At 49.4% G+C, this 23683-nt stretch overlaps 1 protein-coding gene across 1 annotated transcript; it reads right to left on the bottom strand.

Moving 5' to 3' along the window:
• Positions 1 to 263: 263 nt before the first annotated feature.
• Positions 264 to 23512, bottom strand: TMED10 (transmembrane p24 trafficking protein 10). Its single transcript, XM_045015126.1, has 5 exons — positions 23246 to 23512; positions 17624 to 17744; positions 13559 to 13632; positions 2951 to 3077; positions 264 to 2533 (listed from the first exon to the last, which is right to left on the bottom strand). The coding sequence occupies exons 1-5, from the start codon at positions 23456 to 23458 to the stop codon at positions 2412 to 2414; spliced, it is 657 nt and encodes a 218-aa protein (XP_044871061.1). The 5' UTR covers positions 23459 to 23512; the 3' UTR covers positions 264 to 2411.
• Positions 23513 to 23683: the final 171 nt, after the last annotated feature.

The following is a 23683-nucleotide window of genomic DNA, read 5'->3' as shown; positions in this document are numbered from 1 at the left end:
CTGTGCTGTACCTGTTCTGCAAACTGAAGGCCTGCAATCTCCAGGCCTATCAACATGACTCCTTTCAGAAGCCCAGAATTCACTTACATTCTTTAGACAAATTTAATTTACAAGCAGTTACTGAGGTTAGAGTGGAAGAAATTGCAAATCTCCTTTAAGTGCTGAGACTTCCCTGGTTAGCGTGCCTGCAGTCAGGAGTGCAAGGAGAATCAGTTAGTGGGAATGTGGCCTGAAGAGGACAAGAGTCACACAATTCAGGAGAGTTTATTTTACCAAAGGAAGCTTTATTTGAGAAAAATGACAAAATCCCCAGACAAGTAATTACAGGGAATTCTATACAAGTTCCCAGTGTCTGTTCCCCAGTCCCCATACCACAAGAGCTAAGAGCAGAGACAGAGGCTGAGCAACATCAATGTGACTACAGAGCAACAGTCACCTGGGTGTAGTGCTAGCCTCACAACCTCATGTAAGAGATCTCAGTGTGCCAACACAGCGAAGGGGTGAGCAAAAGCAGAGACAGGAGAAGCGCCTCCAAACATTCTTTTCATTCTCACCTTTTTTAAGCCTTAGCAGATCTGCTACAGGCTTCAGACTGTGGGAAGCTAAACTACCTGTAACTATCTCTTCTAGCTCAGTCCCATCCTGAGACATCTTTGCTGTGGTGTTGTAACAGCTTCCCAGTGCTTAAAGGGATAAAGCAGGTGGGCCTTGGGTTCTGAACAGAGCTGTTAAAAAAGCAGAAATTAAAAGCAGCTTGGGCACTTGCAGGTGGAACTAACAAGGTCAGGATCTTGTAGGTGGGGGAGGAGGAGGAGGGGCTAGTGAGGAAAGAGCAAAAAGCCTAAAAAGATACAAGATTTCAGGACAAATGATACAAAACTGTGACTTGTCTAATGGATTTAGAAGACAATGGAGGGTCTTACTTTCAATTTTCTCCTCTTCCTTCCTGGCTGCCTGTGGGCTATTTTTTTTTTTTTAAATAGCAGAAGGATAAATTCAGACTAGAAAAACATTTCACAAAATAATTTCAGAAAACACAAACAACACAAACGCTGCTTTGTCTGAATGGCAGGGAGACCTTTGGGCTGGAAGGACGAGGGGTGTGTGATCAGGGGCTAGGCCCTGATGGTCTTTTTGCTCTAAGGGAAGATGAAAGAATTTTCATAATTCTGCCCAGAAACCCTTGTGGGATAAGTCCAGGAAATGAACCTACCTGGCCTGTTTAATCCAACATTGTGCTAAAGGCAGCAGGACTACAGAGTACACTACATACAGCACAGCTGCTCTCACCAGTTTAGGGAAGACATTTCTGCCATTGTCACATGTGCTCGTCAACTCAGAGACCCTCGGAAGGGGCACATCCGTGTTCCCATTGTGTACTGTACTCCACTTCATCTGCACTCCCTCGGCTCCTCTGAATGCCAGCCTGCAGGATGTCCCATACATCCCCAGAACACAAAGCAGGGCATGTCATGTATAGGGAATGAAGGTCCAGCCAGCTACACTTGGCATTAACTCTAGCAGATGAGAAGAGGGCCTCACGAAGTTCCCAACCTACCATGCTCCCATTCTAAAGATGGCCCCAAGCCTGCATTGCAAATCTGAATCTGAGCAAGGCCTTCTGCCTCCACACAAAGGTCCCTCAGTGACCAAGGAGCTTTCAGGGAACTGCTGCATCGTTTCAGAAAGAGAAGCAAATCCAAGACAAACACATGGGGACAGGGTGGGGCTGACTCTCAACAGCTTGTTTGAGTCAGGCAGGCTTCTCTTCAAGCTCAGCAACATCTTGCCCAGCCTGTTAGCTCCCCGTCCTCCAAACCCAACCCTTATCTGCCTGAATGCATTGACCCATCGTCACAAAGATTCCAGCTCCCACAGGGAGAAACACCAATGTCTATGACAGAGGCTAAAATTCAGTGCCCCCTCCCTGCTAGCACGGCAACCCCTGTCACTTTGCACCAAGCTCTGTTTGCATATGGTTGGGTTCCAGAACTTTGGAGTTCCCCCTTCCCCAAATTCTAGCTGCATGGCACCTAATGAGCTTAGCTGGTTCAAGTGGCTCAGAGTAACACAATGGTCACAGACAGATGGGAGACACCAAGCTTAGAATATAAAAGCAGAAAAGACAGCGTGCAAAACCAACTGCAGCTGTCACAGAAACAAATTTTATTTCATCACTGCCTCAGGAGTCCCCAAACCCACTACAACCTCCCCCGCCCCCACCATCCAACAGGAGGTCAGAAGCCCCTTTGTAGTCTCCAGTGCTTATACTCCCCTCCCCTCTTAGGGGACAGTTCCTGCACAAAACCTCCACTCAGCATGTATCATCTGCAAGATGGCTCTGGAGGGCCATGGCTGGGTCCCAGCGGTGTCCAGCTGGGTTTGAGAGGAGGGGAAGGGGAATTACCCCTTTACTCAATCAGCTTCTTGGCCTTGAAGAAGCGACGCAGATAGAAGACCTGCCAGGTGGCCAGTCCGATGAGACAGAACATGGAGAAGATGCTGAAGTACAGGACCCGGATGTTGGTCGACTCTGAAACAGAAAAACCAATACAAAGAGTCTCTGATGCCCAGAGTCAGGATAGAGGATCCTCTTGAGGGGAAGGCCTCCCAGAAATCATCTTCCCTCAGCCCTTTAGAACTTCAGCGGTGAAATTTCAGATTTGAGGGTGAGGAGGAGGGAACTGGGGGCTGAGCAGATGCAGCACCACCATGAGGCTATTTTCCCATGGCAGAATCATGAGCATTGTGTGGGAGGAAAGGAATTGACTTCTAGAAAGGGCTGGTTGAGCATCCCCCTCCCAGAAGTTTAAAAGTCTCTTGACAGTGTACAGAACAGACAGTGACAGCTGTAATTGCCTAATCTCCAAATTCTGTCCCACTAACCCAGATGTAGTGAGAGTATAGATCTTACAGCTGCAGTCCTCCCTGGGAGTACATGGATTCTTACCATTGGTGTCCCGCATCTCCTCCTCTCGTTTTTTCATGTAAGCAAAATCATTGACAATAGACTCAGAGAGATCCTCCAGGCGCCGCAGTTCCACTTCCAGAGGCTTCAACTTCTCCACTTTAGCAATCTGTTAAGGGGATAATCAGTAAGTAACTGAGCTAGAAGCAGTAGCTCTTACATGGGCCTAGGCAACCAGCCTGAGTCCATTCTTCATCCCCACATGGCCTAGATCTGGGGCCTCTCTCCATTAGGACAGTGCCCTCTGCAGGCCAGAAAACCACAGGTAACTCCAAAACAGTGAGGTTCTCCACACTGTTACTCCATCTACCCACCCACTCCTAGCAAGACACCTATAGCTGCTCCTGCTCACAGCAGGAACATAGAATGGGTGCTCATGCATGCATGGATTTAAACACATTCCCTTCTGACTCTCCCTAGTTCTCGTTCATTCAGAATTGGTTTCTGGGGTTTGGGCTGGTGGAGTCTGCCACGTGGCTGAAAGTTACAAGAAAAGTTACAGGTTCTTGTGTGGGTGGTGTGATAACTCCATGCCAAAGGCCTTCACTCAGGCCCTCCCCACATGTCACAGGAAGGGTAGAGAAAAAAAAAGACACAGGAAATTCAGTTACAAAGCCCACTCTGGTACTGCAACAATTTCGGGGTTGAAAATGTAAACACACCAACTCAGAAAGTTCTAAGTTCCTCTTCCCAGAAGCACTGTAACTTGACTACATTGCATTTAAATCTAAGGCATAAACACGAGCGCACTCAATATGTGAACATGACATAGATGGGGGCTGCTGGGAACAGGGAGGATAAAAAATTGGTTATTTTTTTTAAAATAAAAAAATTCAGATTTTTTAAATTTAAATCTGATTTTAAAAAAATGTAAATACAGGTTTATTTTTAAAAATACACCTATTTAAAATTAAATTTGAAATTATGATAACCTATATTAAGACCTGAAGTTATTATAATCTATCAAAATAATTTAAATTAAATAAATAATATTAAGTAATATGCCTGGTGCCAACTTTTTAAAAAAAAATCAAACCACTGAACTTATTGAAGTTACTGGCTAAGCACCTGGAGTCTGCTTTTGACTGCAGACGCCTCTTCTGCAGGTGCAGAGAGAATATTTTCTTCATTTCAGTTCATTCACCTAGTTCAGATTAATGACTAACTCATTAAAAGTTAAGAAACCAATAAGAGTCAAAACAGCAGAAAAACTAGTTTCCCCTCTTTCATCTATAGGCATGAGAGGATGAGATCTACTAGTTCTAAAATCCTGAAGGACAAGGTGACCAGAAAAAATCACCTCAATTTATTAAGTACAGATATTTCCTTACATAAGAATGGCCATACTGGGTCAGTCCATCAAGCCCAGTATCATGTCCTCTGACAGTGGCCAATGACAGGTGCCCCAAAGGGAATGAACAGACAGGTTATCATCAAGTGATCCATGCCGTCACCCAATCCCAGCTTTTGGCAAACAGAGGCTAGGGACACCATTCCTGCCCATTCAGGCTAATAGCCATTGATGGACCTATCGTACATGAATCTATCTAGCTCCCTTTTGAACCCCATTATCGTAGTGGCCTTCACAACACCTGCTGGGCAAGGAGTTCCAGAGGTTCACAGTGCGTTGCATGAAAAAATATTTTCCTGTCTTTGTTTTAAACCTGCTACCTATTAATTTCATTTGGTGGCCCCTTGTTCTTGTATTATGAGAAGGAGTAAATAACACTTCCTTATTTAATTTCTCTTTACCACTCATGATTTTATAGACCTATATCATATCCCCCCGTAGTCACCTCTTTTCCAAGCTGAAAAGTCCCAATCTTGTTAATCTCTCCTCATACAGAAGCCGTTCCATAGCCCTAATCATTTTTGTTGCCCTTTTCTGAACCTTTTCCAATTCCAATATATCTTTTTTGAGATGGGACAACCACATCTGCATGCAGTATTCAAGGTGTGGGCGTACCATGGATTTATATAGAGGCAATATGATATTTTCTGTCTTATTATCTATACCTTTCTTGATGATTTCCAACATTCTGTTCCCTTTTTTGACTGCCGCTGCATATTGAGTGGATGATTTCAGAGAACTATCCATAATGACTCCAAGATCTCTTTCTTGAGTGGTAACAGCTAATTTAGACCCCATCATTGTATATGTATAGTTAGGATTATGTTTTCCAATGTGCACTACTTTGCATTTATCAACACTGAATTTAATCTGCCATTTTGTTGAATTTCATCTGCCTTTGTTTAACAAATTAGTTACCGTATATACTCGTTCATAAGCCGAATTTTTTTAGTAAAAAAGGGAAGCACCAGAGAAGGGGGTCGGCTTAGGAACGGGTACAGAGACGGAGAGGTGGGACGCAGCCCCTCCCCTGAACAGAGGGAGCAAGGAGAGGCAGCAGAGCCAGAAGGGAAGAGGCAGGGCCAGAGTCTCTCCGTTCTGGCCACGCTGCTCTCCCCCACAGCCTCCGAAGCAGCTGCAGGTCCGGGGCCCCGCCCCCAGAGCACGCTGCGGCCGAGCCGCCCGGCCCAGCCCACTGGAACATGCTGTGGCCGCGCTGCCCAGCCTGCCGGAGCAGCTCCAGCCAGGTCAGAGACATCCTCCTCTGGCCCTCCCCAGATAAGGTAGGAAGGGATGGGATGGGGAGAGTGTGGGGGTCCCAGGCTAGGGGTGGGGTCGTGGGGGGGTCACAGGGGTTACTCCCCTGACCTCCAGCTTCTTCCCCCCCAAAAAAAATTCTCGACCAGTTGCTGTCCCGGCCCATCAGGGTAAGCAGCTGGAGCACCGGGACACTTTGTTTACTTAGGTTTACCTCCGTGCCTGCGGATGCTCGAGGTAGACAAACCATCTTGGCCCGCCAGCGGCTTATCCTGATGGCCCAAGAGCCAAAGTTTGCTGACCCCTGAATTATAACGTTGGCTTATGAATGGATCATAAACATTTTCCATTTTTACTTATCCATCTTGGGTGGAGTCAGCTTATAAACGAACTGGCTTATGATCGAGTATATATGGTAGATTTAAGTGTAACACGTATCTTGATAAACTTTTTTCTTATGTATTCAGCACATTTAAAATAATTTTAGTTAAATAAATAAAAAATACTGTTTGTGTGTTTTTAACTGAATTTGAATTTTTATCCAAATAAAGCTGGACAGAAATTAGATATAAAAAATTAATCATCTAGGATATCAGAAATGCATCATTCATTTTCTAACATAATGAAAATGTAAAAATCAAGAATCCAAATAAATATAAGTTCAGCTATATAATAATTGCTTAAACACATGTATAAATGCAATGTATACTTCCTGGTTATTAAAAAGTAGCAGCAAATTTAGTGTAAAGTCTATATTTATTGGAAAACCAACATGTTCTAATGGTTATCAATCAATGAGAATCAACCTTTCTTTAGGAAAATAACTAAAAAGTAAAAATGCAAAACAGGATTAAAATTGATGATTTAAATCAAGGTTTTCTACTAATTTAAATAATGATTTAAATCAGTGATTTAAATCAATCAGCTCTGGCTTGAAAGCAGATTACATTTCTTGCCATTGCTACATTTAAATTCTCCACCCTAGAAATGAAGACAATAGATTGGAAGTGCAATGGGAGTGGAGGCTCCAGCATGGCAGTGGGGAGCGCATGCCACTGGCTGCAGAGGTGGGGGATCACCCACCCATGCCCCCTTTGGGACATGGACTTGGCAGTGGGGCTACACCCGATCCTAACACAGCGCAAGGGCCAGGCCTGCCCCACCCCAGAGCCCTATTCCTCTGGACCAGGTGCATGCATTAGCAAGCGAGAGGGACACTCTCTTGCACACCCAGATCTGCCACCACAATCCAGGTGTGAGGCAAGCAGGCTCAGCCTGCCAGGAGCCAAGTGTGGAAGGGTTAGTGTGAGGGAGCCAGGTGTTGGGGAATGTGTTCTGTGGGGAGCAATTGAGTGTGGGCAGCTCAGTGGGGGGAGAGGGGGTGTCCAGGTGCAATCTGGTACACAGGAACTCAGTGGGGGGTTCCAGGTGCAGGGAGAATAGGACTCTGGGGGGTGGTGGTGAGGGGTGAAGGTGGTTGGGGCTCAGCAAGGAATGTCTGGGTGTGGGGAGCATGGGGCTGGGGGCGGGGGAAGTTAGGTGCAGGGAGCTCAGCAAGGAGGTCCGAGTGCTGGAGGAGTGAGGCTCAGTAGGGTGGAGGTCTGAGTGCACAGGGCTCAGCGGGGTGGTGCAGGTGGGTGGGGCTCAGCAGGGTGGAGGGTTCAAGTGCGAGGGACTCAGCAGGGGATGGTCTGGGTCTGGGTCTGGGGGTGGGAGTCTGGATGCAGAAGGGTGGGGCTTGGTGGGAGGGGGATTTGTGTGTGGTCTGGATGCCCTGGAGGTGGGTCTGACCCAACCCTGGCCCCAGGAAGGCCCGTGCAAGGGAAGAGGAAGTCCTTTCTCTCCCCTCCAGCCCAGCTGGAGCCCAACACATGGTAGGAGCCACTGGCTGAGGCATCCCCAGCCCTGCCACTCCCTTGCTCTGGGCACACCACGATAACGAGCAAGAGGAACAAAGTCTTGCACTCACACCCAGCCTCCTGAAGCAGTGTTTTGTGTCTCCCCCAGCTGCTCCCAATGCCCAAACCAGATGCGCCCATGTGGGACTGCTGCCTGGGACGGGTGCATGAATTAATTACACCTCTATCCCAATATAACGTGGGTTTGCATACAATGCGGTAAAGCCCTGACATGCTGCTCTGAGCAGCGTGTTAAGGGAGCTGGGCCAGGCTGGGGCCAAGGGGTTCAATAAGGGGCAGAAGGTCTTGGGGGCGGTCAGGGGCTTCCCCCCCTGGGTCTGGGGGGCAGGAGCTGTGGGAGGGCACTTTTGCGGGCCCCACAGTGGCCCAGGGGATTAGCAGGGGGCCGGGAGCAGCCCCCTCTGCTTCCCTCGCTTTGGCCCCAGCGGTGTTGCTCGGGGGAGGGGGCTTGGGGGAAGGGATCCTCCCCCACACTCACCAGCAGCGGTGGAAGCGGAGCAGCCCGGCCCCAGCCCGCTCCACTTTCCTTGCCCCGGCCCCAGCCCTGTCGCTGGGGAAAGGGCCTGCACTCACCTGCGGCGGGAAGTGGAGCACCACAGCTGGGAGCTGGCGGAGTGGAGCTGGCTGGGGCTGGGCTGCTCTGCTTCCCGCCGCTGGTGAGTGCGCAGGGCGTCCTTTCCCCAACCTCCCCGCATTCACCGGCAGCAGGAAGTGGAGCAGCCCAGCCCCAGCCAGCTCCACTCCGCCAGCTCCCAGCCGTGGTGCTCCACTTCCCGCCGCAAGTGAGTGCAGGACCTTTCCCCAGCCGCCCCCCAGTGACAAGGCTGGGGCCGGGGCAAGGAAAGTGAACCAGGCTGGGGCCGTGTCGCTCCGCTTCCTGCTGCAGGTGAGTGTGGGGGGACATCCTTTCCCCAACCTCCCTGCACTCAACGACGGCGGGAAGCAGAGCGCCACAGCTGGGAGCTGGTGGAGTGGAGCGGACTGGGGCCAGGCTGCTCCGCTTCCTGCCGCTGCTGGGGAGTGCCTGTCAGGGGGTGGACGGGGGGGGTGGATAGAGGTTGGAGCAGTCAGGAGACAGGGGGGTTGGGTAGGCGGTGGTGTCCTGGGGGTGATTAGGGATGGGGGTCTCTGGAGGGGCGGTCAGGAAACAAGGAATGGGGAGGGGCAAAGCAAGTTTGATATAATGTGGTCTCACCTATAATGCGGTGAGATTTTTTGTCTCCCAAGGACTGTGTTATATCAGGGTAGAGGTGTACTCTGCAGGAAGAAAGTAAAATCTGCAGGGAACAATAATTCTGTGCTTGCACAGAGGTGCAGAATTCCCCCCCGAGTAAAATGGACAGCACAGCGTATTCTGCTCAAGCTGTTTTATGTGCAGCTAACGGGGAGATCAAACCTGGGGATTCTATACACAGTGGCTTTTAAAAAAAGTAGCGGCAAGAGAGAAAAGATTTAAAAAGATATTTAGAGTCAGACCAATATTAGCTAATTGATCATTTCAGTAAAGGGCTTTATGCATACCATGCAGCCACCTCCTCAATTAATCCCCTTCCCATACAGGGGCCCACAGCACACAACCTTTCCAAGTAGCTTTGAGTACATTTACACTGCAATAAAAAACCTGCAGCACCAGGCATCAAGAGCCCTGGTTAATTGACTCTGGCACAGGCTGCGGGGCTAAAAATTGCAATGGAGAGTTTCAGGCTCAGGCTGGAGCCCGGGCTCTAAAACCCCACAAGGAAGGTGGGTCTCAGAGCCCCGGCTCCAGTCCAAGCATGAACCTCTCCACTGCAGTTTTAGCCCCGCAGCCTGAGCCCTGAGACAACTGACCCAGGCTCTGAGACTGGGTGCCACAGGTTTTTTACTGCAGTGTAGACATATCCTCAGTGACTAAATCTCTGGTCAGGCACCTGATGAAACAAGTCTGGAAGTGAGTGAGACTCAGATGACTTCCTCTACAATGCTGCTCTCCACATCCAGAACTGAAGGATGGCGAATGGGAAGGCTCTGCTGGGAAAAAGCCTAAGCTTCTCACTGGGCCAAGCCTGGAACACTCCTTTGCATACTTGCAGGACTGAAGGGGGTTAACAGGTCTCCCTTTAGTGCAGCTAAAGGGAGATCTGTTAATCCCCTGCAAATATACCCAGGGCTTCCAGGGCACCCACCTGTCCGCCATCATGCCACTATTCCATTATTAACGAGCATGGATGTTCTGAGGGCTTGTCTACAGTGGGGTTTTTGCAATGGTGCAGTTACACTGGTGCAAACTCCTACCTAGTTGTGCTGTGAAAATGACTTGTACAGGTGCAGCTTACCTGGTTTGAAATTGGGGTAAGTCACACCAATGCCAATCACTTTTTACACTGTTGCTACCCATCTATAACAGGAACTTGCATCTGTCTGAACTACCCCTCCCCCCAAAAACCTGCCCATCCATCCAGAGAAGAGCAACAAGAATTATTAAAGGTCTAGAGAACATGACCTATGAAGGAAGGCTGAAAGAATTGGGTTTGTTTAGTTTGGAAAAGAGAATACTGAGAGGGGACATGATAGCAGTTTTCAGGTATCTAAAAGGGTGTCATCAGGAGGAGGGAGAAAACTTGTTCACCTTAGCCTCTAACGATAGAACAAGAAGCAATGGGCTTAAACTGCAGCAAGGGAGGTTTAGGTTGGACATTAGGAAAAAGTTCCTAACTGTCAGGGTGGTTAAACACTGGAATAAATATTTAAGAGTAGGTTAGATAAATGTCTATCAGGGATGGACTAGACATTATTTGGTCCTGCCATGAAGGCAGGGGACTGGACTCGATGACCTCTCGAGGTCCCTTCCAGTCCTAGAGTCTATGAATCTATAAATCCTTCTCTCTCCCCCTTAAGACTTAATCAGCCACTTGTCTTTGGGGTAAGAATTTAATTTGATTCACACTTAGAGGGATACTGAAAGCTGAAGTTTGCAGAAGGCCTCAACTGGCAGCATATTTCACCATTAGGGGCAGTAGTACAGTCCTTTGAATCCAGCTCTATGTAATTCACAGACTGTGCACTAGGGGGCAATCCTTCCTCTGCCAGCTATGACAGAGCCCTTCATCTCCTTATATTGTGAATACTTGGAGGTAATGTGCAGTGCCAAGAAAGGAAAGACCTCTTCTGCAGAAGGGGCCCCAGAAATGTGTGCGGGTACTGGACACTCAGCTTCTTCACTGGCCCTTTCTCTGGGCCAAGGAAAGTCAATAGGGCATAGGAGCTGCTGAATCAGGGAGTTTCCCATGTCTGGAGGCCCTTTTTCACATATTAGAATCGTAGGACTGGAAGGGACCTCTACAGGTCTTCTAGCCCAGTCCCCTGCGCTCATGGTAGGACTAAGTGCTACCTAGATCATCCGTGACAGGTGTTTGTTTAACCTATTGTTAAAGACCATCAATGATGGGGATTCCACAGCATCGCTAAGTAATTTGTTTCAATGTTTAGCTACTCTTACAGTTAGAGACTTTTCCTAATGTCTAATCTAAAATCTCCCTTGCTGCAATTTAAGCTCGTTATTTCTTGTCCTGTTCTCAGTGGATAAGGAAAACAATTTATCACCCTCCTCTTTATAACAACCTTTGATGTACTTGAAGACTTATGTCCCCCTCAGTCTTCTCTTCTCCAGACTAAACAAAAACATTTATTTTTTAATCTTTCCTCTTAGGTCTTGTTTTTTAGACCTTTAATCATTTTTGTTGCTCTTCTCTGGACTTCTCCAATTCGTCCACATCTTTCCTGAAGTGTGGTGCCCGGAACTGCATACAATACTCCAGCTGAGGCCATAGCAATGCTAGTCACGTGGAATAATTTTTTCTCATGTCTTGCTTACAACACTCCTACTAATATTATGGGAATGCTGCCTCAAGTTCTATTTCAGTTTGACTGTGTGGACTGAGCAAGAGCCTTCTCCTCTGCCACTCCAGCTGCTAGCTCCTCTCCTTGTCTCTTTTCCTTTGGTTACTCTCCTAAAACAAGTGAGGGACACAGAGTGGCAGGAGGATTCTGTATACTGAGTAAACACCGGACAGTTGCACGGCTCCCTCTCGTCTTAATGCTAAGCTTTGCCAGTGGGGGTGATTAGGAATGCCTGCCCGCCCACCCACACTCTGCCTAGCATACACCATGGGGTGGTAACATTGGGGCAGACTCTGAGCCTGAGTCTATTTCTCAATGCCTAATCTCTGGGAGCAGAACCTGACCTGTAGGTAGATAAAGCGAGTCAGCACTGTCCACCGCAGTGTGGACAGAGAGGAGGAGCAGTGACTTCTGCTTGTGGGAGAAGGGGAGCCTGTAGGGTAACTTGACAAAAAGCTTCTTGGAGAGCAACTCCTTCAGCTTTCTCTGTGGGTGCTGCCTCGGACCAGCCGTGCGCATCAGGTTCACGGCCTAACTCACTTCCCAGCAGGGAAAAGGATGGTCTTTACTCGAGGTACTAGGCTGAGACTTGGGAGCTCAAGATTATTTTCTTGGCTCAGCTACAGGCTTCCTAAATGACCTTTGGAAAGTTCCTTCCTCTCTCTGTGCCTCCACTCTTCATCTGTAAAACGGGGATAATACTTAATCTTTAAATACATACACACAATTATAGTCTTGTTATCGTCCCACCTAGACACATTTACCACCAATCCCTATTTTCTCTTCTCCGAGCTCAGTATAATTTGTTAATATCCAGATGGGAACCCCCAAGGCAAGCGGAAAAGAGGCCGTCCAAGAAATACCTGGCGACGCGACCTTCAGGCTGATAGCAAAAAAATGGGCTATACCTGGAACCAGCTAGAGCGAATGGCCCAGGATAGAAGACTCTGGAGATCTGTGGTTGGTGGCCCATACCCCGATTGGGGTGACGGGCATGAGTGAGTGAGTGAGATGCCCAGAACTGGCTGTAGTGTCTCAAGAGGAGGGATAGCTCAGTGGTTTGAGCATTGGCCTGCTAAACCCAGGGTTATAAATTCAATCCTTGAGGGGGCCACTTAGGAATCTGGGGCAAAATCAGTACTTGGTTCTACTAGTGAAGGCAGGGGGCTGGACCTGATGACCTTTCAGGGTGCCTTCCAGATCTAGGAGATGGGTATATCTCCAATTATATATTATAAGTGCCGTCAGACCAGAGCACAGAGAGGGCCTGTCCCCTCCCTGCTCCAGGATGTGAGGTCTTTACCTACCTACCTCAGAACTGCACTAACCCTTTTTGCTGCCACCTAACACTGCAAACTCCTGCCTAACTTGCTGCCCACTCTACTCCCTGAACCATTCCTGCTTCCCGGGTACATCCTTTCATGTGGCGTTCAGTTATTATTCCCACTGAACATGTACAAGAGCTTTCCCCAGCTTACGACTGATCTTCCCAGGCACCAGCCCTGCAGAGGTCAAAAGCCAGAAAATACAAGCTAAGAAAATACCTGGTTAACAGTTTGAAAGAGAGCTACCAAACTTCCCTTCCCTCTCCCTCCCCAAACCAGCTAGTGACTGTCCCAGGTAATTGGTATCCCATGTCCAGGCCCAACAACCAGGGCCCTACCTGACCCAATCCTCCTCCCTGCATACTGCTCAGCATGCCTCAGCACTTCAAGCCAACCTGCAGACTTGTATTGGCAGCTCTTTTGACTGTGAGAAACACTGAAATTGTCCCTGGAAAGGCGGCTGCCCCCTCCAGGGAGGCTGCAGATCAGCATCTCTTGTGCCTGTGAATGGAAATTATAAAGCTTCACATTTAGGAGGCTTTGCCTTTTCCTTGCATTGCCCCCTGCTGTTGGGGCAGCAGAAACTACTGGTGTCAGCCTGTTATTGACTCCAATACCTAAACTCCAGCTGGCTGGCTGAGAAACTTACCTCTTGGGCCTTGGCCCACCCAGAATTAGAGTAGCCGGGTTTTTTTTTAGATCTCTACCACATGAGACGCTAATAGAAGCTCCCAGCTGCAGATAGGCTGTCATTACGGCTGGGAAAGCAGTTTCCCATCGTAAGCCCCAGATCCAAACACTGCATCACGTGATTGCTAGGAAGGAGCTCTGAGGTACCGGCAGCAGGCAAGGGACATACCTCCTCATAGTTCTTTGCTTCCACTCCATGCTTCATGTCCAGGATCACGAGCTGGTCCGGCATCCGCCCCGTTCCTGGAAGTGCATTGAAAGGATTCATTGTGTGCAGCTCTCAGGCTGCCAGGAACTCACCAACCCCCCCATTGGAGAGAGATTCACAACACTCCTCCCCCGGCAAGTCTCCAGCCAGCTGCAGAGGCAGCACAGTCCTGCTTAAAATCACAGGACCTTCTGAATGAACCCTGGCTGATGGAAGGGCTCCCAGAGATAATGAGAACAAGCTGTAGCTAAGAGCACTAAGCACACAGGACACAAGCCACTGCCAGGCACCAAGACTGTTAAAGTGTGCCCAGACTCTGAATAGGGCTTCTCAAGGCAGGAGACACAGCCGCCTCCACTCTGCAGACAGGCTAGAGACACACACGAGTAGAGCAGGAGCTACAGACAACAGCCACCCCAGGGTGCAGGTCATTGCAAATATGAAAGGTGACAGCCAAAAAACAAGCTAGGGGAGAACAGGGGAGCCTAAAGCCAACAGGCACAGGACTACAGCCAACTACTACATATGGGAGAGGGCAGGGGAAAAAGATCACAAGTATACAGGATTTTCCAGAGCATCTCATATTTCAGCTACATCAAGCTGCCTGTTCCACCACATCACCCAACTAGGAAGTGTTCGCAGATGAGAGATCTTCCCTATCCAAATACCCTGTAGCTTAAAGGAAGGTGCCTGGACACCACCAGTTCTAATCTCACCTCTACTGATTATGCACTTCAGAGTCCTTATCAGGAAGCACAGTCAAGGATTCCTTAGGAGATACTCAGGTATCATTCCCCCAATTTACAAATAAGTTAAAAGCAGAGTTACACAAGGTCACTTCAGGCAGAGCTGGGAAAATATCCCAGATCTCTAATATAACAGGCACAAGCTTTATTCCCCTCAACTACACAGGCTTTCAGAATGAAGGTGTCAAAGCTAGATGTTTGGCTATCCTGCCTCTAACCAACCACTGCTCTAACCATTAGCAAACACTTCCCTCCCAGAGCTGAGAACAAAATCCAGGATTCCTACTCTCCAACATTCTACGTCTGTCTACCAAAAAGTTGTATAACCCACTGGCAACGTGTGTGTTTTGCACCTTCTTCTAGCGGCTGTTCCACACTGAGTATAATGTATTCCTTTAGCCCAAGCGAGAGATGGCTCTGCTATGGATCTGAAAGCCCGGGGTTCAAATATGGGGAGGAGGGAAGGTCTTTATGATTGCATAGGGTGGAATTTTTTTTGTCTAGTTCTTGTTTAAAAAATTGGTCAATATAATTCACACAGAGAGGAAAGATCCTTAAAACTGAATTAAAAACCATTATAATCTGCCAGTGACACCATGATAGGCCGCAAACCCTGGTGGTTTCACATTTCAGCAATTTGCCACACATTTTGTTTATGTTATGCAGACAGATCTGGAGGCTGAGAGGGAAGTGGGGGAGCTACTGCCAAAAGCCACACAAAGGCCTTCAATGCAGGCAGATCAGTGGGGGATTTTTTGTATATTATGTAACTTACAGAAGTTTGAGTGGGGTTTTGGGACCCTCAGGCTGAGGTGAGGAGAGCGAGAAGCCTGGTGGACAGGACAACAAACCTTGAAGCATGAGATGAGGGGACAGCCACCATGTAGCAGGAAGAGTGAGAGAGCTGGTAAGTGCAATAGGGGTGGGGAGCAGGCACTTTGTGAGGGGGTTAACATTTTCAGGGGCTTCCAGATGGTGATCCCCTGGGAGGCTGCTAGGCCTGGGGCCCAGAGTGGTTTCCATTGGGTTCCAAGGACCTTCAATAAACTCCCTGCCCCCTCTTGTAGCTGAGGAATTGGTGGTGTCAAGACATGAAGCAAAATCAATGATCCTGGGGTTTTAGAGACTGGGAGTCCTGATTCACTCTGCCCAGCTCCTGCAAAGCCCTTTGTGAAGATGGGGCCTTTCACAAGCCACTTCAGAATAGCTGCTGGAGCTACTCACAAGTGGGGAGAGAGTAGCTGGGCCTGGGGCAACTTCACCAGGGTCTACACAACTACTCACGTGCCAGCTCAAAGGGGAAACATGCAAGTTAACCTGTGTCTCTCAGACAAAGCTGTTAAAGGTCTGTTCTCCCCAAAAGGAAGGTAGGAAGAGAACAGGCTGCTCCAGACAGACAGGGTCTCTGTGCTCCTAATGCGGGGTGCCAGGCAGAGAGGGAAGATGCTGCCCCAGGCTTTGGCGGTGAAGTGATGCTCCAGTCCCCCAGACAATCCAACTCCTGCTATTCCATTGCTAGGTGGGATTGTGGCCAGTTCCCCACACAGGCCTTAATAGCAATTCTGACCTGAGCCTTGTAATGCAGTAATTGTCAGACCAGGGCAAATGGATAAAGGAGGAGGGACACAGCCTGATGTACACCACCCACACTCAGAGGAGTTGCTAAGACAGATCCCCATGTCTGGCAAGCTGCCCTGTCCCAGATCCTGGGGCCCTGCACAAGGAGCTGATCTGCCACCTTTCACTTCCTCTTCCCCATTTCTGTGGCTGGGGGTTGAGAAATCCTAGTTGTTCAGAACCCACCTGGCCCAACGGCTCTGTGTTTTCTCCATCAACAGTTCCTGCTGCCCAGCTTGCCCTCCCAGGAAAGCCACAGCTCTGCTAGTGATGAGCTCCTCCCAGGCAGCAGCCCCAACTGGGGCTGCTCTGCTCACAGACGCCAGAGAGGTCCAGTAGGAAACCCCTTAACAGGGCTGCAGGGAGAATTGTCCAACTGAATTAGCTCAGCAAAATTCAATCAATTCCCCCAGAGCTGACATTCCAGGGGAGCCAGGACCTTCCACTCCAAGAGACTCAAGCCTCCAAAGCGATGGGGGATCGTGCTCCTGGAGGAGCCATCTCTTGAATGAGAAGTAAAATCAAAGCCCTGATTTGGTCAGGATGTTGGTTATAACACCCTGATTCTTATGCAACATGGCACAGGATCTTCAGCATTGCACAAGAATCAGAGTGTTACAACCTACAGCCTGACCAAATCTCAAGCCAGGTTAGCGTCTGCCATTTCAGCTAGTCCTAAGCCTGGTGCAGAACGGCTCCTCCATCCTACACCAAAGTGCCTGCATTTAGGTCGGGGGTGGGAGTGAAGCAATCTCTATGGCCAGTCCGTAAAGCTCTCTGGGATCCCGTAAGATAAGGTATAAGAGGAATGGGATCACAAAAGGGGAACCATTGCAGAGACTGTGAGAAGAGGTGAGCACCCCAAGTCGAAGTAAGGCTACAGCAGGGATCAGATCAGCCTTCCCCAGATTGGGGATGGAACCCACATGCTTGCGGTTTTCAGGGTGTTTGTTCTGAATGTGATCCCAGCTATTCAGCAGAGAGTGGCAAATGCGTCACACTCACAGGAAATGGCAGCCCCAGTGCTAGTTAGGCAACTGTCCCTGCAGCATAAGGACAGGACTGACGTCCAGCTCACTTCCTCTTCCCTCTGTCAAAGGATCACTCAAAGGAAGAGACACCCTGTGCAACCACAGGCAACTATCGCAGGGTGCTGCAACCCCTCTGGGAAGGGGCTCCCAGCCCAGCACAGGGCTGCTGCCACAGGGTGCACCCAAAAAAAGGGACCACACTCTACCACCAAAGAGGAGGAGGAAGAAGTGGGCAAATGAGGAGGACAAACGGGTATCGGCCTACTCTGTGCTGTCAGAATTGAGATGTGAGGAGAGGCAGCATGGGAACAGCACTTCTGGGATGCCCACCTGCTGCCCACAATTCCATGCTGGTGACCCCATTCCTCTTGTGCCTGGGCCTGAAGGATCCCATAGTGCTCTGCAGGTGAGCCACAAGGATCGTTTCACCCCCAACCCTAATGCAAGTGACAGCTGTTCTGCACCAGTAACACGAAACTCCTCATCCCAGAGGATCCCATTCCTCTCGGCATGAAGAATCTCAAAGTGCTTTGCAAACTGGACATTGAAATTGCTTCACCTCGACTCCTCACCCAACATACTCCACCAAGAGTAAGGAAGAGGGAGGGCTGGGAGCAGCTTTCTGCACTCACCCACAGGGAGCTTGCTCTCGAAGCAAGCCTCGAACATATCATAGTCTTCAGTGGTGAAGGCGAACTTGCCCTTAGTGGCATCCTCCTTGGAGTAGAGAATGTGTCCAGCTGAGTCAGTTATCTGTAGGAGAGACAGACAGCAAGAGTGGCTCAAGCACAGTCACAGGCAGGAGCACAGTCCCTCAATGACACATGGACAAACTTAACAGGCTCTTCCTTGGCCCTCTTCAGGGTTTGCTGCACTCTGCTTCCATCTGCCCCATTTCAATTCCTCTCCTCCCCCAGGCTGGCAAAAACAGCAGACTTCTAGGATCTGATTTCACTGGATTTTTAGTTAAAACATCCTGGACACAGACTAATTTAAGTTGTCTAATTCCCTGAATCCTTGTTCATTGCCTCCTTAGGGTATGTCTACACTACCTGATGGGTTGGCAGGTAGTGATCGATCTAGCGGGGATCGATATATCGTGTCTGGTCTAGGCGCGATACATCGATCCCCGAACGCGCTCCCAGTCGACTCCAGAACTTCACCAGGGAGAGAGGCGGAAGCGGGGTCAACAGGGGAGCGGCAGCCATCGATCCCGCGCCGCGAGGACGCAAAGTAGGTCAATCTAAGTCGATCTAAGATACGTCGACTTCAGGTATGCTGTTCTCATAGCTGAAGTTGCGTATCTTATATTGATCCTTCGCCCCCCAGTGTAGACCAGGCCTTAGCGTCTCCTTACATGCTAGGATTGTAAATTTCCAAAGTAACGCTCAGCAAAGCACAGAGATTCTCTGGCTCCTACAGCGAGAGGTAACGAGGAACAAACAGAACGGACTCTCCAGTAGCAGAACTGCAGAAGGGGTATATGTGCGCCATTAGATCCAAATGCCAATATGCCCTGAGCCGGGCAACGGTTGGGTACCAAGGTCTGTAGAAGTGGCACTTCACAGCACAGCTCATAGGCAGGACTGCAGATCAGACAGACTATATATGTAGAAGGAGTAACTGCTAATTTGTGTTGCTATCACAAAATTATTTAGATTAGTCAACTCTAGAGATGGTTCTAACAAAGTTACATTAATTGACAGCACAATGGTAGGTGCCACTCAGGAAAGACATCACTGTGTATAGCTTAATTAAAACCTCTTCTCAGTGTGCAGCAGTGTTAAAAAAAAAAAAAAGCAGCAAACAAATATGCCAACTGATATAGTGAAGGTTTTAACACCACTGTATAAATCAATGATATGCCCTTCTGTGGAATGCTATTCAGATATGATGATTCCCCCATCTCAAAAGACAGAGCAGAAATAAAGGGGTGCTGAGGTGATGAGAAGTCTAGAAAGTATTCCAAATTAAGACATTGAGACCTTCAGGGCTACTTACAGAGGAGATAAGAAAACACAACAGACACACACAAAACAGTCAATGAAATGGAAAGGCAACATATTTACAACTGAAAGGAAATACTTTTTCTATTAACACAACACCTAATTAACTCCCTGCCAGAGGATATCATTGAAGCCAAGAGCTTAGCAGGATTCAAAAGAGGTTCAGATATTTATATGGATAATGAGAACAACCAGGTTCATTAGACAAGTTAAAAATAATAAGGGATGTAAACTCTCATGCTAAAAAGTATAAGCCATAACTGGCAGGAGGTTAGGAAGAAACTTCCTCTGTGGGCAGGTTATTTCATAATTGTCTATTATGGGGTTTCTTGCACCTTCCTTGGAACTCTGTGGTATCTGTCAGGGTCAGAGACAGGAGGCTGGACTAGGTGAATCACTGCTTTGGTACTGCAGTTCCCATTCAGAGCTTCATCTTAATCCAAGCAGCAGAGAGACTACAAGGTACACTTGATCAGCTTCTTGGTTAGCCTACCCTGCACACCATTCACAGAACAACTATGATTAACCAAATTCAAATTATTCAGGATGATACTGTATTGAGTCTGCACACTGAAGTCCGGTGAAGGAAACAAAGAAAAGGACCTACTTTAAAGGGTCCCTTGTATTTGGAGTACTGCCTTTTAAAGTTGACTGGGATTCTCACTGCTGTACTCTGGGGGAAGCTCTGAGTGCTATCTTTCCACAGAAGAGGTTGTGTGGTACGCAGGCCTTACCTTTTTGCCTTGTCTCTAACACTAGCAGCAGAATGCCGGGGTGTGGGGTGGGGTGGATAAGCGTTCAAACCGCACTCTCTGCATCAGTACCCAGCCAGGGCCAGGGCAGCTAATGATCCAACCAGTGGACCAAATTCGGTGATGAATCCTGATCATGTTCCACCTGAGGCACGTTGCAAATACGCTAAGAAGAAGTAGAGTGCCCAGAAGTAGCATTTCAGACAGTGGCAGCTCTGTTGTGTGCTTCCATCGGTATTGGATACCCGTTATTCAGACTCAGCCAGACACATTACCCATCAAGCTGGGTGTGGGGGGGAAGCAGCTTATAACCCAGCCAACACTCTTATGGAAGGACAAGCTAACCTGAAAGGGATTCTTCTTAATGTTCAAACGTTATTTACAGTAATGCCATCCCTTACAGACAAAGCATTGTTCTCTGTCTTGACAAACAGCCCATCAATTCCCCACACTGCCGGCTTAAACAATGAGAGAGCCGCATGTGACCAGGCCCAAGCGGGACGTCATCCACCCAAAAGCATCCACTCTGCAGCCAGCTGGCGCATTGTGCAGATTCCTCTGGAACAGAGGGTACCACTGTTAGTGTTGGGATTTCACAAACACACAGGGCCCAGCTCGGTGACAGGAACCATCTTCAATACAACACACAGTAACTACCAACTTCCTACACCCTGGTGACCTAGTGCTGAGAGGCTGCTCTGACAACCTGACCTTCCAGGCTGTGGGGAAGGTGCCACCTGGAGATATCCTGTCCTAAACAACCCCCCCTGGCTCCCACTGCACAAACACACCCAATAGAAAAGGAGCCCAAACCTAGCATCCTTAGAACACAAGTGTTGTCCACAGCAGTCCTGCATGACAAGGGAAGGGGACAAGAAATGCCACAGACTATTACCAAGCCTGAAGTGCCGCAAGGAGGTGGGGACGACCTTCAACCCAAGCTTCTTTAACATTCTAATAAAATAAATCACATTTCCCTCTGCCAGTGATACTAACCTCAATGCCCCATAAGGCAGAAAAGCCAGAATACAACCCTGGCACAAAAATAATGCTGCATCAGAGACCTGGCTTTCTGTGGCAGACAGAAGTCTCAGAAGAGGAAGTGGAATCAGATGTACAAAGGACGGGCAAGCAAAGAACTGGATCACTGAGTGAGAACAGAGAGGAGAGCACAGTTCTGAAAAGGCTGCAAAGCACAAACTCTGCTCGTACGGGGCTCTGTAATCCACCACACCACCATGAGCTTTATATATGCCATGTGTTATCAGAAAAACAACTGCAGAAATATTTGAGTTCTTAAGCCACTGTATATCCATCCTTCTTACAATGAATCCAGAATGCAATGAATGTAGAGCTGAGGCAGAGAGAGAGAGCGAGCTTAGGCCAGATCTACACTAAAAAGTTAGGTTGAGCCAGCTACGTCACTCAGGGTACGTCTACACTACCCGTCATATTGGCTGGTAGTGATTGATCTATCGGGGATTGATTTTTATCGTGTCTAGACACGATAAATCGATCCCCAATCGCTCTGCCATCGACTCCGGAACTCCACCGCGGCGAGAGGCAGAAGCAGAGTCGATGGGGGAGCAGCAGTGGTCGATTTGCCGCCGTCCTCATGGCCAGGTAAATCAACCTAAGATACGCCTACTTCAGCTACGCTATTCACATAGCTGAAGTTGCATATCTTAGGTCGACCCCGGTGTAGACCTAGCCTCAGGAGTGTGAAAAACCCTGAGGGAAGTAGTTAAGCTGAACTGTGGACCTCGCTACCACCTCTCAGGGAGATGGATTAATTAAAGCGACTTGAGAACCCCTCCTGTCACTGTAGTGAGCATCTACACTGAAGTGCTAGAGCGGTGCAGTTCCAGCAGTTTAAGTCTAGACATAGCCTAACATTTAATAAAATAAAAAATGATGTAAAACAGCCTTTCTAGACCTAAAAACAGCATAAGGGCCGATATCCTGGGACTTTCCTGGGTTCAAGGCAGATGTTGTGTCCCTCATTGTGAAGCTGGGAATCTTCCCTTTCCAGTGGGATAATGCTTCTTTTTCTGGCCCTGAGGATTCATAAGATATTGTACTTTAAGTTTATCACAAATTCTCAAGCCTTCTGGATCTCAGGCAGGGACAATTAGGGGGGAAAATTCCACATTTAAAAAGAAAGAAGAAGCATGTCTCTGACAAACTGATTCACAAGGTGACACCACTGCTCGGGTGGGTGGGAGGTGACAGTGAAGTTAGAAGTGGCCACCAGAGAGGACATGTTATTGAGTGGGATGCAAGCAAGACTGTCAAAGCTGCATTAGAATGGCAGTTTGTCATGTGGATGGTATATGTATTATTCGTGCACACACTGCTTGGCCTTAACCTCAGCTCCAACAACCCTTTCACGTCCCCTCGCATCCTCCTTGTGCTCCCACTTCTGTGCTTTCTTCCTCATATGGAATGCCCTCCAAGCGCCAGTACGCCAAACTGCCACCCTCCCCTCAGTAAACCTGCCATTAATACCCCTGGCAACAGCAAGAAAGGAATAGTCTCCACATAATGCTATCTCCATGACCTTCTCCTCAATCCCGCCATACTGTGCCACATGCAGAGAGGGAGCCCTGGTGTGGCCCTGTTACTGTAACCCTCTTCCCATCTGTATTCCTACTGTGCAATGTGAAGAGTGAACCCCAGCATCACTGTCGCTGTCACTCTCCCCCCAGTGCATAGAGATCAAGCTGCACGTGGCCCTGTGGCTGGTGATCAATCCTCACAATGTGCCATTTGCACAGAATGAACCTCAATATGCCCCTACAGCTGTCACCCATGCCCCAGTGTGCCACGTGCACAGAGTGAACCCCAGTGTGGCTCTATGGCTGTGGCCCATCCCCCAGTGTTCCATGTGCAGACTGAACCCCAATGTGGCCCTAAAGCTGTCAGTCTTTCCCCACTATGGCCATGTGCACTGAGTGAACCTCAATGTGGCCCTATGGCTGTGACACATTCCCCAAACATGCCACGTGCACAGAGCGAACTTCAACATGGTTCCATGGCTGTGACACATCCACACTGGGGTTCACTCTGTGCACATGGCACACTGGGGGTTGAGCCACAGCCAAAGAGCCACATTGGGGTTCACTCTGTGCACATGGCACACTGGGGGGCTCTATGGCTGTAACCCCTCCACCCCAGGTGCACAAAGTGAACCTCAACGTGGCCCTATGGCTGTGACACATCCCCCCCCCGCAACATGTCATGTGCACAGAGTGAACCGCAATGGGCCCTGTGCCTAGTCCCCTCCCGGCGTGGCCGTGGCAATGGCGTGGCGGAGGGGGGCACTTCCTTCCGTGGGTCCCGCAGAGCTCAGCTCTGGGCCGAGTCACGCCGCTCCCCGACACGAGCAGGCCCGGCCTGACCCGGGGAACCGCTCCCCCGCCGGGACTCTGTCCACGGGGACCTAGGCCCTCACCACGCGGCCAAGTCGGGGCTGCCCCCCGGGCGCCCCCCGCACCTTGAGATTGGCGGACGGGCCGCTGGCCGCCCCCGGCGGGACCCCGATCTCGTACTCGCCGGTGACCAGCGTGTCGCGGTGGATCTCCTCGCGCAGGCACTTGCGGGCCTTGCCCGGCAGCTGGAAGGAGATGGGCCGCGCCGGGCCCAAGAGCAGCAGGAGCAGGGCCAGGGCCGGGCCGAGCCGACGGCAGCCGGGTACAGGCAGCGGCATGGCGGCGGATCCGGGTCCCACAGGCCGCGCTCCCTTCCCCCCTCCCCCCGCACCATGTGACCCGCCGCCGGCCCGCCTGTGTGAGGGGGAGGGGGTGACCATGGCACAGGAGGAATGGGGGGGTAATGTTTTAGGGAGACCCGGGGGGGGTGAGGGCTTGTCGGGGGAGAGCAGGGGCGGGTATGGGAGGAAGCAGGGCATTAGGGAGAGGAGGGGACTGGAGAC

The sequence above is a fragment of the Mauremys mutica genome, chromosome 4 (genome assembly GCF_020497125.1).
Source record: "Mauremys mutica isolate MM-2020 ecotype Southern chromosome 4, ASM2049712v1, whole genome shotgun sequence".
NCBI classification, from domain to species: Eukaryota; Metazoa; Chordata; order Testudines; family Geoemydidae; genus Mauremys; species Mauremys mutica.
The sequence above is the reverse complement of the archived record's forward strand: the minus strand, read 5'-3'. Positions and strand labels throughout refer to the sequence as shown.